The following is a 15291-nucleotide window of genomic DNA, read 5'->3' as shown; positions in this document are numbered from 1 at the left end:
AATCAGGAAAAAGTATAAATTATGCTTTTTCTGTGCTAGAATGACAACATATTATAGCACAAAATACAGTGGAACCCCTCTAAAGCAGCCACCTTTGGGACTGACACAAACTGGCCTGATTAGAGGGATTCTACTGTACATAATTAGTAATTATGTAAATAAAAAAGGGACTGTGATTGAATGACCACTTTCAAGGGGTGGCCGCTTAGATGGGTTCCACTGTACAAATGTATAGTCTAAGTAACTTATGTTTAGTAATGCTATATATTTATGTATGTATATATTCTTTTTATTATATCGACTTTCCAGTTATTCCTACCTGACATTACATAACTTGCATTGACCCAGTGCACATCCAATTGGGTCACATATCCAGTAATTTAAAACTAACCTTTAGTTTTCCCTGTCTTGCCTGTGTTTTAGTGGACTAGTATTTTGTAATATACAGTCACATTTCAATTATTATACATGTGTATATAGATTATTACTATATAGAAATAAATTATTAAACTTATTTTTCTTAAAACATAGAACAATAAATGAAGAGGTAAAGTGATTAGTTATCTCTTCTCACTACAATTTTTGTAATAGCTTACTGCTGGACATAGATTGCTAAGCCTTTTAAAATTTCACACATGGAGGATGTCAAAAAAAATTTTTTTTTGATTTTATATATATACACTTAAATAACCAAAAATCATAAATAACTACACTAATACCACAAAATTCCACTATAACTTATTAAGCTTAGTAACTAAGTTTTTTTTATATTTTATAAAATATGAAACTTCAAGCAGACTAAAGACACAGCTTACCTCCTTGAGAACATAGATTGAAAGAATATGGAAGCTTTTTCAAAGATTAAAATGGTGGGGAAAACCACTCCTGGGACATTTTAAGCTGTTGATTAGTTATTTACACGTCACACATGTTAATAAGAATATATAAGGAACCATTTCAAAAAATGGAAAGAGTGATTTTATACATAAGCCATATCTCAGCAGTATGAAAAGATTCAAGATTTTTATTTCATATTTTAGCTTGTTAATATTACTAATCAGAGTTCCTAATTTGTGTGAAATTAAAGGCTCAGTATTTTAACATCACAAATACCTAATTTTAAACTGCTGCATTCAGTATATCACGACTCACTAAAATCTATATTTAAATCTGTTCTTCTAATTTCTTCTTTTAAATTAAGAAATTAACTCATATATAATATTAGATTTTGAATTATGATCTGCAATTTGATTCCAAACTTACTGATACAAATTAATAAAACAGTTCAATAAAATTTTGAATGCAAGTCAACAAACACTTTGAACTCTGACCCATTGTGAAAAGGTTAATTGATGATTTTGCTTGACACTAATCAATGATCCTAGATAATCAGTTTGATCACCCTACTCCACTAGAGACATTTGCAGTCTCCTGAGTGACCTCAACCAGAGTGAAAATCCTTTTTTTTTAACTCGTTGAAGGTCTGTGAATTATATGCAGATAGCCATATTTGCTCACAGTCTCATCTGGTGATACATCATTTTTATGATTTTCAGTTGTTGGTGTTTCCCTCTGAGGTTGGTTTTGATCAATTGTTTTGTGTGCAGAAGGTGTCAACAGTTCTGTTTCCTGAGTCTGTGGCTGTAACATGAAGGAAGTCATGGACCTTCACAGCACTGGTGAAAGCCCACTATCTAAGAAAATTTCTCCTAAACACAACAGCTCTCTTGGACAACTGGTTCTCTTCTTTGATTAACTTTTCCTATTGGTTATAAGTCCTTCTGCTCATGGAAAATGCCATTTCTACAAATGAGAAGCCTTTTTAAGCTTACAAGCCCAGAAATGAAGGGCAATACACATCAGAAGAACTCTGAAAATTCAACAGTAATATATATGTTGTAGGAGCAGGATCAAAATATTTTCTTTCCTATTTGCTCTTCACTATTATTAGGTAAAACTGATTTCTTCAAAGATTTAATAAGATAAAATATAGAATAAATATAGTTTCAACAAGATATTTACCATGAAATAAAACAGAATTTTTGCACTTTGAGGTTTTACAAGAAAGAGAATGAACATATTTAAAAAATACAAGTAAATATTCATTACCCAAATCACAAATAATTGTATGTACATAGCACAATGAACAGTCTTTTTACTGAAGAGCCAAAACTGTTCTAAAAGTTGTTCAAGATGATCAAGTTATAAATAAACTGAAAGCTGACTGTCTTTGTTCAAGGAAATATAACTTTATATACTCTTCTAAAACAGTAACTTTTCAATCTCTCTCAGTTTCATGATGTTTATGTTTGATTATTCCCATTAGAAAATAAGAAGGTTGAAACTTTTAGGAATCACCTAACCTTTAAGTGTGGTAAACTGATATCTTCTCTCACATTCTAAGTTCGACTTTATAGCTGTCTTCCCAATGGGCAGACAAGGTGTTACCATTGGTGAATAAAACAGACCAATAAGTCTGATGCAAAAGAAGCTTCATGACTTTCTCAACTAAAGTATTAGTTGCAAATGTCCATACACCTGCATATTTAAAATGGAAAATTTAAAAATAATTCTACATTAATAACAGGAGGTATAAAACACGTGTTATACCTACATGTCTCATTTATCAAATTCTTGACTTTATTTACATTAACTACCTACCAACAACAGCTTATGTACAACCACTTCTCTATCAGAATACCTCCTTCTATAGTAACGTTTCAGGTTCCGTCCTTTCTATTCCTTAGCATTTCTTTAAAATGTTTTGCCATGTTTCAGTTTTTCACTGGTTGATAAGCTGAATCATCCAAAGAATAGATTACCTTTATAGAATTACATCATTGAAGACAGTACTAGCTTCCTTAACTACTAGTGGACTAAGTCCAAACCAATAAATAAGATTCACTCAGTAGTATAACACCTACTAGTTTTTGTTTCAGGATGACACAGTCATATTCTTCAGGCTGCCTTTTGTCACTCTTAAACAACCAATTAGTAGTTGATTCAACAATCCACGTGGAGTTGTTTGGTTTGTTTTTTTTTCTTTATTGTTCTTCATTCCAGTTTTTGTATTCAAGGTGTAAAGTAAGTCAGTACCCTAAATTCTTCACTGTGTTAAGTGAAATGGACTGCAACAAGGAACTTTCTGCACAGAGTAAATATACTGACTTGTATTCGTGAACTGTCATTAAGTTTATCAGGTGGTGGATTTATTGTTTCAAAGTCTTTATGAACTAAGGAATATTAGTTTTTATGACCAGTTTAATTTTTATTGTTATGATATCCAGTAGCATTTCCTTTGTTTAACCTGTTACTACTAGTGGATTTAGTTCTAAAGAAGGAGCTAGAATATATTTGACACTCATATCATCATTGTATTCAGGATGAAAATATTCCTCTCTGATGTTCTGTGAGCATTTTTTCTCATGGCATGTAAACTTTATCAGACAGAATGTGACAGGTGATAACTCTTATATAATATCTATAACAATATGCTGTGGGATTAATATGTCTTTTTAGTTTAGACCTTATTACTAACTGGAGGCATCACTCCCAATATATTCAGTAATATAGCATATAGTAAGACAGATCTATGAAAAACTCAAAGCATGATTATGAAAGCTTAAGAAGCAGAAACTTTTGTCCATTAATAAAACCAATAATTTTTAGTATTGACAGTGCTTATGCAAAATTGGTTAAAATAAAAACTTTGCAAGAAACAAGGATTTAAGTGTCACAGGCCTTAAAAATATATATTTTGTTTGCAAATAGAAAATGTTTGTATACAGTCATATAATTTTATATATTTGTTTCAGAGAAATGCTTATTTTTTGGTAATAGTTATATTTTTTAAAATGCTTATTATTGAAAAAAAAAGTATTCTGTTTCCAGATAAAAATAACGGATTTTGGGCTTTCCCGAGCTTTGCGATCAGAAAATGACTATTATACTGCTTCCACAGGAGGGAAATGGCCAGTTAAATGGTATGTGCATTATGCTCAGTGAGTTTTTATTGGAATAATTCTTTGTAAAGCAGTATGCAAAGAAAGAAACAATTCAAGGACGAAAAATAATTTTAAGCCATGTTAATGGAATTCAAGAAACTATGTCTGTTCAAATTGTACTTGTACAACTTTTATAAGTTCTTAAAAATAATAAATTGACTCAAAAAAAACAACAGAAATGTAACATAGAATGTAAACTTTGTATGTATTGTGTGTGGATGAGTGGCTGACATGATATGAAAACAACAAAAGTAAGAAATAGGCTACAATGGTTAGATGTTTTAATTGAACTAATCTTCAAAGAACTTAAAATAATACTAATAGTTAAAACAAAAAAAGATACATTCTAAATAATTCCTTGATTTTTTATGTTGCTGTAGATAACCTACAGAAAGAAATTAAAATGAAGACAAGTAAACTTCTGTCTAAATGTTTTTTATTGTTGTTGTTCTTCAAGAAGAGTTTTATTTATGTGAACATTTCTGTATTCAATACCATTATCTGCATAGGCAAGGTAGAGCATTAATGTAGTGTTAGACAATATCACTGATTTGTAAGTTATATTCCTTGGTTGTTGTCGCATTTTCTGTCCCCTGCTGGTGTAGCAGTAAGTCTACGGGTTTACAATGCCAAAACAGGGGTTCCTTTTTCCTCTGTGGACATCAGCTGATAGACAGATGTGGCTTTGCTATAAGAAAACACAGACACACACATTTTTCTGTGGTTTAGATATTTGATATTTTAGGTATTTGATCCCACATTCCTTACATGGTAATCAATGCACACTTGAATCAAACTGTATCTTGAAGCTTCTCTTTGTTTTTAAGTGTCAACTTGATTAAATAATTTTTATGGATTGTCCTATATTTTGGAGATGTATTTACTATGAAAGATTTCACCTGTAATGAAATTACTGCAAAGTATTGTTTCAGAAATAAGTTTGTTTGATGCCAACTCCTTTTTTTTTCTGTATGTAATGAATTCCATGTAGGTCCATTGCACAATTTTTGTTTAGTATAAGGTTATTTTTCCTATTTTGTATTTATTTTCAATGTCAGTAGTAAATTCATTATATTGGTTATCATTATCAAATGTGATGCATTTTTTGCATATAATGCTCCAACCATTACAATTTGAGTGTAATCATTATGAATTTGGTGTATACATTACGACTATACGCTCATACAGACAAATATTACGACTTGTTGCAACTCCCAAATTATTATATATTATATAGGCCTATACAATAAAGTGATAAATTGTTCCCCAGGGCTTGAAAGGGCTGAAAAGAAAATTTCTAGTGAGATACAAATAAATTTTGATAATAAATAAAAGACATAGTCCAAATGGTTACTTGCAATAATTATGTTTGTGCTTGAAATAATAAAAAATATTTGTATCTCTGACGTCTACCAGTAGTTTGAGTGCGGTGCTTGTCCATACTGGGTACGTGGGGGAATCCATAGTTACGTCATCAGTGCTTGTCAGCCAATCAGCTCTTGCGTAGATGGGTATTTGTCGTTTTCTAAGCAGCATAGAAACACCAATGTGATCGTTCACAAGATAGAAAAAAAGAGGCCTCGTTCACCAGATTGTCTTGTTTCTGGCAAATCTAAAAGGACTAAAACTGTGAATCAAAAATTTAGGAAAGAGTATAGTGCAAAATATTCGGTCATTGCATGAAAAGTCTGTGACTTTTGTGTTTTGTACAGTTTGTCACATCAATTTTTCTGTGGCGCATAGCGGGATAAACGATCGTTCCAGACATACAAAATCAGCATCTCACCAACAAAAGGCTGAGGCGAAGACAAAAATGATACAGATAACGACATTTATGAGTAAGAATTCAGAATATGAAACCATAAATGCATAAGTGATGTTCATGGAATTCATCATTGCTCATAATTTACCCTTAGCTGTAGCCAGTCATGCAGGACATCTATTCAGAAACATGTTCTCAGGCTCTGATATAGCGAAAACATATGGCTGTGCTAGAACCAAAACTACAGCCATTGTACAAATGTTGGGTTGTGAAGATGACAAAATGATTTCAAGCATACTTATTAACAGTGTTTACAGTTTAGCCACAGATGCATCCACAGACATGGATGACTCAAAACTGTATCCAGTGGTTGTACGATATCTGTATGGGCTCTGTCTGCAATCATTATACTCAGTCATTTGAAATAGTTGGCATCTCTGTGGACATTTTGTTAAAAATTATTATTTGTACTGAAGCATCAAGATCTTCATTTTTCATATTGTGAAGTGTTTAAACCGTTGATAACTTTTGATTTTGCAAATTTAGCATCATTTATCATATCTCTAATGGCATTGGAACTTTCTCTGTAGAACTGGTCATATGGTTACATGTTAAAAGTTGAGTTATCCAAAGAAAGTGAGTCATATTCCTAACTAAAAAGTCATTTTACTTTGCCACATGCTTATTAAGCTGTTTATAAGTACCACACTGAAGTAATGTTGCTAGGACACCATTCTATCATGCCAAAAGAATTCAAGTTTCTTATACTGTGTGAAATGAAGAGCTAAAGAGAGATGATGTATATCAGGGTCAAATACTAATTAACTGAGTAGTTATCTCTCAGATAAGCAGAGAGAAAGTTTCAGATTGTATAAGTCATATTTTTAACACGAAAATCAGGTTGATAGGAAACGGTCATGTCATATGTGTTGTTTATCCAAAAGTGAAGATATTTCCAGATCAGATGGGGTACCTGTGAGATACATAAAAATACCTGTGTACTCTCACTACAAGTTGTATGAAACATGACATAAATATTTTAAACTGTATTCAGAATTTCAGAACAAGAGCTAAGTTTTTCTTTGATTTTTAGTCCAATGTGCCAACAAAACAAGTATAGTTTTAGAAATTCACAGCTATTGGCAAATCATACTGTTTTTGCTTTTGTTAAAGAGTGTAGGACCATCTGATCTGTATGCCTCTATTTTATTAACTATAATTAAAAAATCATCATGGATGTACTCTTAGATCAAAATTCAGAAATATCTGTTTCAGCATCACAATTTTGGAATTTCATCTTCTTCAGGATGTTTGTTTTTTTATTCTTATCCTAACATATTCCTAGATATTAGTGATGAAATATGCAGTACCAAAACATTAATGATGAATAAGCTGGTTATAATAAAAGTTTTTAGTCCAAGAAAATATGCTTAAAACATAAGTTAGCATAAAAAGTTTAAATGTGCGATTCATCAGTTTGAAGAAACTTTTTTTTTGGTAGTTTATCTTAATTCTCTTTGTTTATGCAACCAGTATATTTAGTTGGAATAAAGCTTAACATATTCTTTGTTAGGTATGCCCCAGAATCAGTAATGTATGGAACATTCTCTAGTAAAAGTGATGTTTGGAGTTATGGAGTCACTTTGTGGGAGATGTTCTCATTTGGAGCCAATCCATATGATAATATGACAGGTTCTGAGGTAATATAAGAACATAAATACTTTTGCTTTTTTTTGCTTTTTTTTTTGACAACTTAAACTTTATTTTGTTTTAACATTCACCATCTGATGTTTGTTCTCCATTTTCAAACTGAAAATGAGGTTAAAGCAAAGCACCTTGTGTTTATTTTTTTCAAGTTGAATAATGTTTTATATTTCAAAGTCTTCAGTGTATATAGACCATATTTTTAACAAATTGTGTAAACTTCATAAGAATATTAACATTTTTGTAGACTGTTAAACACTCAACAGTTTAAAATCATGAATATTTTTTACTTGTAACTTTTTTATAGGTGTTACAGTTGCTTAATAGAGGAGAACGATTACCCAAACCAGAAAAGTGTCCTCACAGTATATTCTCCATTATGCAGCAGTGCTGGGCCACTCTCTCTTCAGACAGGCCATCTTTTAGTTTGTTGTACAATAACTTTATCACAAATGATGAATATTGTGCTATTCGTGACTTGATTTTGGTTTGTGATGTAGAACCAATTACTGTATAGAATTCCAGCATGTTGCATCTGTGATATTCAGCCTCTTGAAATGTATTGATGAGAAAAGTTCCTGCTGCTTTGTCCTTTAACCATCAGAACTTTTGATGGCATACTCAAGGAATTCATCAAAACATAAATATAATAAGATTAGCATTTTTGAAGAGTGGAATGCTGAAGAACCTTGATCTCAGCCATCAAAGCGATCTGTCCATGTTGTGTGTTTTATATCAGGTTGTAACTGTGTAACATTATCAATATTACTTCTTCAATATGTGTGCCTTATTCTCAGAATCATATTAGCTTCACAGTTGTGAATACTATATATATTATGTGTATACACTTTTTATTACAGTTAAGAGGCTACAATCTTGAGGTAAAAACTGTAAATTTTGACACTGTATACAAAAGTTGTTTTTGTTTTGTTGCTGTGTTGTTACTGTCACTCATTATTGGCAGGTGATTTAAGATTGTTTTATACCTTTTCAAAAGTCTTTAAATATAAAAATGATTTCATCTTTAAAGAAGTTTTAGAGAAAGAATTTTAATACAACTTGTATGTTCTCAAAGCTGTTTTTTAAAGTTCTGCAGTAATGCACAGATAAACCATAAATAGTGTCCAGAAACAACTTGTCTCATTGAAAGTGTAATCCTTTATGAACAGTATCTAAGTACATTTATGTGTATGTTATTTTTGTATGAATAGACCACAGCTTAAAGGTCAGGTTATTTAAACACACACAAAAACTATCTGAGCAGAATTAGTTCACCATGAACTCCTAATAGGTACAAAAATGTAGGAGAAATAAAATAATTTATTTCTGAGTCATTTAAATAACAGAAGGTTTCTGAATATTATAAATACTTTTTTTAAAAGTCTCTGGTATTAACAGAAATAATGAATCACAGCTTCAGGTTTTTAATATAGAAGCAGTCTGAGGGTTTTGTTTTATTATATTAAAAACGAATGCAAGAATATTATTGGTCTACAACATAACAGGGTATATAAAGAAACACAAGTTACTGGAGGTTTACTTACAGACTGAATGTATTTTTTTCTTTTCTACTTCTTTTTAAGCTCCATGTATGACATGAATAGTGCAAGTAGGAAGTCGATAAATAATGTACATTGTTTAATACTCGTTGACAGATATAAAACTTTAAATTTCCTAATATTGTTACTTTAAGAGATATTTTTCTATATGAATGCTCAGTTAATTTTTTGTGTATTTTTCATATGCTAAATATCATGCTTCAATAACACTTAGTTCACAACTCTGCATAAAAAAAACAAACCAAATTGCTTGATAGATTAAAACTTTTAGATTTTTATTGGGTATAAATAATATAGTGTGAAACAATGAAGTGAAACAATAAAGATAACTATTGGCATTTGTGAAAGATGGAATTGCAAGAGGTGGGTCTGATTATCTAGTTTATGGTTTGTAGAGATATAAAAATTGTACTTGGTCTGTATTACAATTGCAGTTACACAATGACAAAATTTCATATTATCACTGATCTGGTCTTGTGACAGAAACTGTAATTAATTGAATAAGATTATTAAAGTGTTGCCTGATGTATATGCACTCTAATAGTTAATCTAAATTTATAAGTGCATAAACTTATACATATACTTTGTAATTCCTATGTCTTATTTTGTGAGTTATAATTCTTATAAATGTCTTGTGTTGAACAATCAACAGTTAGCAGTTGCTGGTTAGTTTTTCTGTTTGCTTCTGAATTTCATTTTGGTTGGAAACTAAGCAATAACTGAAATTGCTATACAGTTGATAATAAATCTTGTTTGTAATACCTTAAAATGTTCCATTTATCTATGGTTTTTAGTTTTATAAACTTTAATTCTTAGACCAGGATACAGTGAGTTTTGACAATACACATGAAAAATCATGTTTAAAGTAAAGCATTAAGCATGACAAACATGACTCATTACTGTATCTTTGATTTTTTTTCCCATAATTATTATACTTTGTCTGGAAGTTTTGTAAAGTAAAGTATTTACTAAGCTTGTGACATAGATACACAATTCATTTGTAATTTTCTTTCATACTTATTTTCATAAACAATAATTTTAAAATCACATTTTCCTAACATTTTATGAATTGTTTAACAGTAAAATGCAGATTAATTAAATTTAGGCAAATACACAAATATTTCATTTACAAACATGAATAGACTGAACCAAAATCATGAAAAAGGATTTAATCTTACTAAACATTATCATGTTGTTTATATAATTGATACACATATTCATACAGAAATGTTGTTGTGGTTTGATAAGCACCATATCTCACTGTAAGCTGTACTTTTGTGATGACAAGAAACCCACTTGAAGTAAAAATGTTTTCTTAAAATGGCTGGTATGGGTATTAAAATATAGTGCTAATTCTCATACCAGCCATTTTGAGAGTACATTTTTAAGCTGTACTTTGTAGAGGAAGGGTTAAAATATTTGAAAGGAATATGCATATTTTTCATGCTGTGCTACTAACATCAAGTCTCTCTCTAACAAAATAACATCATCATAAGTTTGTCTTAGAAATACACAGTCCATGCCAAAAAATAAAAACGTTAATATTGGTTGCTCATTTTTTACAGTGTCTTGTTTGTTTGTAGTATAATTATTCTTTTTTAATTAATTTCTGTGTGCTTTATAGAAGATATGCTTGTATATCTTGGCTATCTGTGACATAGCAGACAGTTTGAGTTTGCTTATAGTGATTTATATCACAAACTACTAATTCCTTTAAGTTGTGTAAGTGATGGTAATGTAATATGCTGCATATTAAAAGTAATTATTTCATAAATATTGAGAAATATAATAATCTGCAACTTCAGAAGTCAAGTAGACAAATTGTGAGATCATTTATAAATAACTTGGAAACTGTTGTAGTAATAGGTGTTGATGATGGTGTGTCATAAGATACCAGTTGTGCCACTATGTGTGTGTGTGCTGTAATCCATTCTGAGATACTTCAAAGAGAGGTTCTTCAATTTCTTATGAAGTGAACTTATGATATCAAATAATTTGCATATTCTGTGTTCATCTCAAAACCAATTCTAGGTAGTGAAACTTTGTATCTCAACAGTGCATTAAATGTTTTATAGAATAATTATGATAAAGCAGATGATTTTTCTGGTGGTGTTAATATAAAAAATACAGATGGATTTAGTTATTAATATTTTTACATTTTATATGAGACAAAAGCTGCATGAAAATTAAAGACAAAAACACTTAGCTTTTTAAAACAAACAATGAATTGGGTATGATTTGAATAATTATACAGCTTCTATAATGTTCATGCACTGCAGAATTTTATTTATACATTTTTTTCCTCAGGACTAATGTGCATTAATTTCATATATTTTAATTATCTTTTTTGTTGCATATCTAAGAAAAGATTTTACGTGCTTGCTTGCTTGGACGATCCTGAAATTTTTTCAGTATGTTTTAATGTTAGTTTTATGTACAGCTGTTATGGAAAATAAGCTCAGTTTGCATATTAAATACATTTAGATTTTAATTTTAAGCCTCATTTAGAAAAAAAAAAAACTGGGGAGGTTTCAGTAGTTCTTTTATTAACAAGACTCTTTTGATTTAACTTTAAAACTATTCAAATTTAAAACTTGTTGCTTTGTTTTTAATGAAACAAAGTTTCTTTTAAATTGGAGACTAATAGTGGTTTATGTATTCAAATGAATCTGATATTAGCTTTTATATATTGATGGTTGTTAAATGCATGTTTTTTTTACTTAGTTTGATTCCTGGAAATAAAAACATAGCTTTGTAAATGACTTCGTACTTTACCATATACTTATTATGTGTATACAGAATGTTTCTATATTAATGAATAACAAATCGTCTACAACTGAAAAAGACAAATGTTAATTACATCTGGTTATTTGACTTTAACATAAATTCATTTTATTATACAATATACAGGGTGGTCCATAAATAATTTATTACTTTTTTTTTCATTTACAATAATATATAAATAGGTAAAATAATAGAATTCATAGAACTAACCTCACAGAATGCTAATTTGGTCAGAATTGTTAGTTTTATATCTTTAGAGCATTGATAATCTATGAAACAGTTAAATATATGAACAGTGTGATATTCATTGGTTTGGGGCTACCTTTTATATTTGTACATAACTTAAAAGAAGAGGATGATTTTTATACTTGCTTGATGTAAGTTAGTGTGTTTGCAGTATTTTTTCTAAAATGTAAGTATTCACAAATTACGATATTTAAAAATATATTTTCATCTGTTACATTTTTCAAATGTTTGTTATGTATGTCAGTATTTACTGTTTCACATTGTACTATATAACATCAAAGTAAAGATATATAACTAGTTATGGATATCAGGTTTAGTTTGGTCATGATATACACTGGCATTGCAATAATAGAACATGTAAAATAGGATCAGTGGTCAAGTAATTCAGTGCTAAGATCTTTGGGTTATTTATTTTATTTTTGAGGGAGTAATTGGTAAAGTAGGACTTAAACCTTTCTAAATAAACATGTTATCATGGTAATAATAGGAATTTTGTAACTGTTATGCATTCTGTCAGGAGAGTGGCATGTTTGTCATGTACTTCCTTTTAAAGTTAACGATTACTCCTGTATTTTCAACTTCCATTCATCTTTGATGCATTTAAAATTATAATTTTAAAACTTAACATTGGTGTTGCTTTTGTTTGTTTTAATGTAATTGTACTTATTCACAGACAATTTTTTTTAACTTGCAGTTTGTATGTGTACTTCAAATAAAAGATGCTGAAATAAAATAACAATTTTCTTGCAAAAACTTACTGCTTTGTTGGAAAATAAATTTTAAAGTAGATGACTTTTTTCATTATTATTAACTGCAGGCTCAGCTGTAAAATAATGAGAAATGTTATAATTAGAAACCAAAGTGTAGCTAGGCATATGCATGTATGTTGATGTGTCACATTGAATGTTCAAAATGCAAATTTGCTATGATATAAGATTTTAATCTAATTGCTTGCTTATAACAAAATTTAGAAAATATTACCAGTGCTTAAAATTTAAATCTTAAACATTATGTCTCTTGGTTGGACAGCAGTAAGTTTAAAGGTTTACAATGTAAATATTTGTGGTTCAGTTTTTCACAATGGACATAGCAGGTAGTCCAACATGGCTTTAATCTAAAGCAAGTAAACAGAATTTTATGGAAAGGGAAAGCTGCTTCCCATACCTGTACATACCTCAAATTTGCCCAGCCTGGCATGTCCAGGTGGTTAGGGCACTGAACTCGTAATCTGAAGGCAATGGGTTTGAATCCCTGTCTCATTAAACATGCTCACCATTTTAGTCGTGGGAGCGTTATAATGTGGTGGTCAATCCAACAATTCATGGGTAAAAGAGTAGCCCAAGAGTTGAGGGTGGGTGATGATAACTAGCTGCCTTCCCTCTAGTCTTACATTGCTAAATTAGGGATGGCTAGTAGCCCTTCTGTAGCTTTGCATGAAATACAAAAACAAAAATTTGCCCATAGCTGAGCCCCATCATGTTTTTCATGAAATTTTATTATGTTAGGGGGAGTTAAGTTACTATAAAGAAATATGCCAGAATTAAATATAAAATTTAATTATGCTACCTCAATTTTTTGTTTATTGCTTTTTCTTGAAAAAATATACACTTTTTAAAGTCGTCACAAATACCAATAGTAGTTTTGAGTGGAAATTGATTTTTAAATATGTAAATTTATAAATTTTATGAAATGTTTCAGCATTAACTGTTAGATCTACATTGACTAGTGACTTCATTTAATATCACATTAAATCACATATTGCTTCAGTAGCAGATTGTACTTGGTAAAAGATAGACAACAGGCACTTGAACATGTCTTCCTAAAGTATGGATAGTCATTAACTTACAACTGTTACGTGAGGAAAATAATGGGAAATTTGATGTTCAGAGTTCATGAAAGTTGGTGATTGCAATAATTAAGGAAGGTGAAAGAAGTCTTATGTCAAAACACTTAAAAATGATATGGGATAATGCAAACAGTGTGAGTTGTGTCAGTACTAGCTTGGAACTATTTTACACTACAGTGTTAGAATCCAATATGGTGTGGAGAGCTTGATCAGTAACAATGCCATTTTACCTTCTAAAGGAGTCAAAGAATTCTTCTCACTTCACAAGAACAATTCCCATAATATTCCCTTCTGTTGTTGGAACAACAAAAGTTAATGCCATATGTATCATCTGATTTTTCTTTTTTTTATATATATATTATTGGTAGTACAGAAAATGATGTAAAATGCAGACTATATTGTTCTAATTATTAATTTTAAAGGAACATCACTAAAATTGTTTTTATAATTCAGGTGAATAATATTTGGTTTTCAAGTGCTACATGACCTTTGTAATAGCATCTTTTGCTTTATACAATAGAAGATAGTTGAATGGTGATCATTTTGTATTGAATTAGTCAGGTCATGACCTGCTAGTTGCAATGAGCAAGTTTATTTGATCTTCCTTTCACAATTAGTACCAGTAGCTGGTAGCCCCAGCTTTCACCCTAAAAGAAAACATTTTCTGGGTTAATTGGCATTCTCGGTAACCACTATAGAAAATGACTTTGAATAACTAGTCACAAAAATACATTGTAATATTAAAGGCACCCAATATGCTCTTGCCCATTGTCTTGCATGGCGACTGTAATACTGTATTTATATGCTTCAAGCTGTCATTTGATGTGTCACATGATGAATCTCTTTTTGCATTTATAAGTACTTATAGTGTGTGCTGAATATGCTTAGGGGATCATGATAAAGAAGTCATTCAGCATGTACGAGTCCCCCCAATCATAAATCTGTATTTGCTACACTAAGCTTTTTATCTTAAAAAGTAAAACTTATCACAATAAGTTGTTAAGAGCAAGAAATAAAGTTGTCATAAAGTGAAAAGAACTAGATCTTAAAGAAGTGTGTTAAAAGTTATATAGAGCACTAATATAGCATGGCATTCTGTACTGTGTCAGTAAACAACAATAAGAGAAAATAATGCAAAATTTGCTTAGTAAATTTGTAGTTAATTATGACTTGACCAAAACTGGAAGAAAAATTGAAGGAAGGTATTTATTGTTTATTATAAAATAAGCAGACAAGCGGGTCTAGAGGAAGACAAGAATGATTCACCTGCAACTAATTTTGTGCAGATCAACTACGTTATGTAGGTTCTGCCGAAAGCAAAGGCATCTTTACTTTCCCAGAACAAATGAAAAGCAAAATTTGTTTAAGAGTATATTTAATTTTAAT

The 15291-nt window shown here is 30.3% G+C and overlaps 1 protein-coding gene across 5 annotated transcripts in view; it reads left to right on the top strand.

Moving 5' to 3' along the window:
- Positions 1 to 12812, top strand: part of LOC143240888 (tyrosine-protein kinase HTK16-like) — a 56875-nt gene extending 44063 nt beyond the window's left edge. For 4 of the 5 annotated variants that reach the window (XM_076484111.1, XM_076484113.1, XM_076484114.1 and 1 more), the window contains 3 exons: positions 3892 to 3983; positions 7340 to 7466; positions 7778 to 12812. In XM_076484111.1, coding sequence (XP_076340226.1) covers positions 3892 to 3983; positions 7340 to 7466; positions 7778 to 7987 — 429 coding nt within the window. In that variant the 3' untranslated portion in view covers positions 7988 to 12812. The remainder of the gene's footprint in view (positions 1 to 3891; positions 3984 to 7339; positions 7467 to 7777) is intronic. The other variant, XM_076484116.1, reaches the window with a different exon arrangement.
- The last annotated feature ends 2479 nt before the right edge of the window (positions 12813 to 15291 follow it).

This window comes from Tachypleus tridentatus, chromosome 13 (assembly GCF_004210375.1).
Source record: "Tachypleus tridentatus isolate NWPU-2018 chromosome 13, ASM421037v1, whole genome shotgun sequence".
Taxonomy (NCBI): domain Eukaryota; kingdom Metazoa; phylum Arthropoda; class Merostomata; order Xiphosura; family Limulidae; genus Tachypleus; species Tachypleus tridentatus.
This window is presented reverse-complemented; position numbering and strand designations above follow the sequence as displayed.